Source organism: Charadrius vociferus, unplaced genomic scaffold, assembly GCF_000708025.1.
Source record: "Charadrius vociferus isolate BGI_N301 unplaced genomic scaffold, ASM70802v2 scaffold1163, whole genome shotgun sequence".
Classification (NCBI taxonomy): Eukaryota; Metazoa; Chordata; class Aves; order Charadriiformes; family Charadriidae; genus Charadrius; species Charadrius vociferus.
Window position 1 is genome coordinate 35,828 of NW_009647823.1, and position 1,456 is coordinate 37,283.

At 58.2% G+C, this 1,456-nt stretch overlaps 1 protein-coding gene across 1 annotated transcript in view; it reads left to right on the forward strand.

The window, feature by feature from the left end:
• LETMD1 (LETM1 domain containing 1) overlaps positions 1 to 1,263 on the forward strand; it is a 6,745-nt gene extending 5,482 nt beyond the window's left edge. The window contains exon 9 of the mRNA XM_009882425.1: positions 1,208 to 1,263. Within this exon, the coding sequence (XP_009880727.1) occupies positions 1,208 to 1,263 (56 nt within the window). The remainder of the gene's footprint in view (positions 1 to 1,207) is intronic.
• Positions 1,264 to 1,456: the final 193 nt, after the last annotated feature.

Genomic DNA, 1,456 nt, shown 5'->3' on the forward strand with positions numbered 1-1,456 from the left:
CCCTCAACTACGTCAGGGCCAAGGAGTGACGGCCGAGCCACCAGCTGCACACCCTCACCCCTGGCATCGCGCGCCGATTTGGCGATTCCCAGCCTGGTGCCGCAAAAGAAAACCACCAACCCCACCTTTCGGTGACGTGAAACCACAGCCCGGGGTTGGTGAGAGGCGCCCCGATGCTGCTGCGGGGGCGAAGATGTGATTCCCTCTGAGGTTTGTGCCAGCGCCGGCTCTTCTCTTCCCTTTCGTGCCGTCGGAGCGGGCTGGCGACGCTGTGGGGCGGAGCCCCGTCCCTGCCTCCCCTCCGTCGGCGTCCAGGGAAGGCGGCTTCGCTGTTATAGCTCTTCAACTGCGTCACTTTAACTACGGGAGGGGAGAACGAGCGTCTCCGCTGCCTGTGGACACTTCCCTTAGTATCTCGTAGTAGTGGGCTCTGTTCAGCTTGGGTTTTGCTGCTCTGTGCCTCACACGGAGGGTTTTACTTTGGTTCTTTACTCCACTGAGCGGTCTTAAATATAAAAATCCCCCTGAAGAGTTAAGAAAAGACCCCAAATCCCCATGCGACCTTACCGGGAGCTTCGATGGGGGTTCCCGTGCTTTTGTTCGGCTTCGGCTGCCTCCCGGAGCATCCTCATCACGGCTCCTCGCCCGGGGAGGCTGGAAACGCCGCTGCTGCCACAAACAGGGTTAGAGCGGCAGCGCTGAACTGCACCAACGCCTTCAGCGGAGGCCACGGGCTGCCTTCGTCAAGTTCAGCCTAATTAGATGTCAGCCCTGCGCTTTCTGCTCGGCGGAGGCGGCGCTGATGGCTTTCGGGGCAGCTCCCCACTCTGCAGGCTGCGTTCAGGGGTTCAAACCCACCGCATCTCACCTCGCCCCAGTCACTGCATGAGAAACGTCCAGCTGGTGAGTGAATTCAACCCAACTTCAAGTGTTTTATTAAAGACAAAAGCAAGCGAGCGGCTCCGGCGTCTCTCTGGAGGCCTCTCCCTGCCTCCCGCGCCGTGAAATACTCCGTGTCCCACCCCCGGCTCCTCCACCCGCAGACAGGACGTGCCAATGCCTGGAAAAGTTCCTTTTTTAAGCATTATTCGGGTATAAAGGAAAGGTAGAAATCACCCACCTGTGCACCAGTGCAGCTCCGAGCTCCTTCCTCACCTCTTGGAAAAGAAACCCCTTCCCCTAAGCCCTACCCGCCCTGTTTTTGCAGGAATTCGAGATTCCAACCATGAGGAGTTCCCCAGGGGGGGATTTAACCCCCTTTGAGACGTGAACAGCGCAAGTTTGAGCATTTCTTTATTTTTACACTTAAATATTCTCTTTAAATACAGCATTGTCACCATGAAAAGAACATAAAAGGCGGGGGGGGGGGGGGGGGGGGAAACGGGACATCAACACCGGCAGCCGGGGTCCCACGCACCCCCTCTGTCTGTCCGTCCGTCCGTCCCTCCCTCCCTCC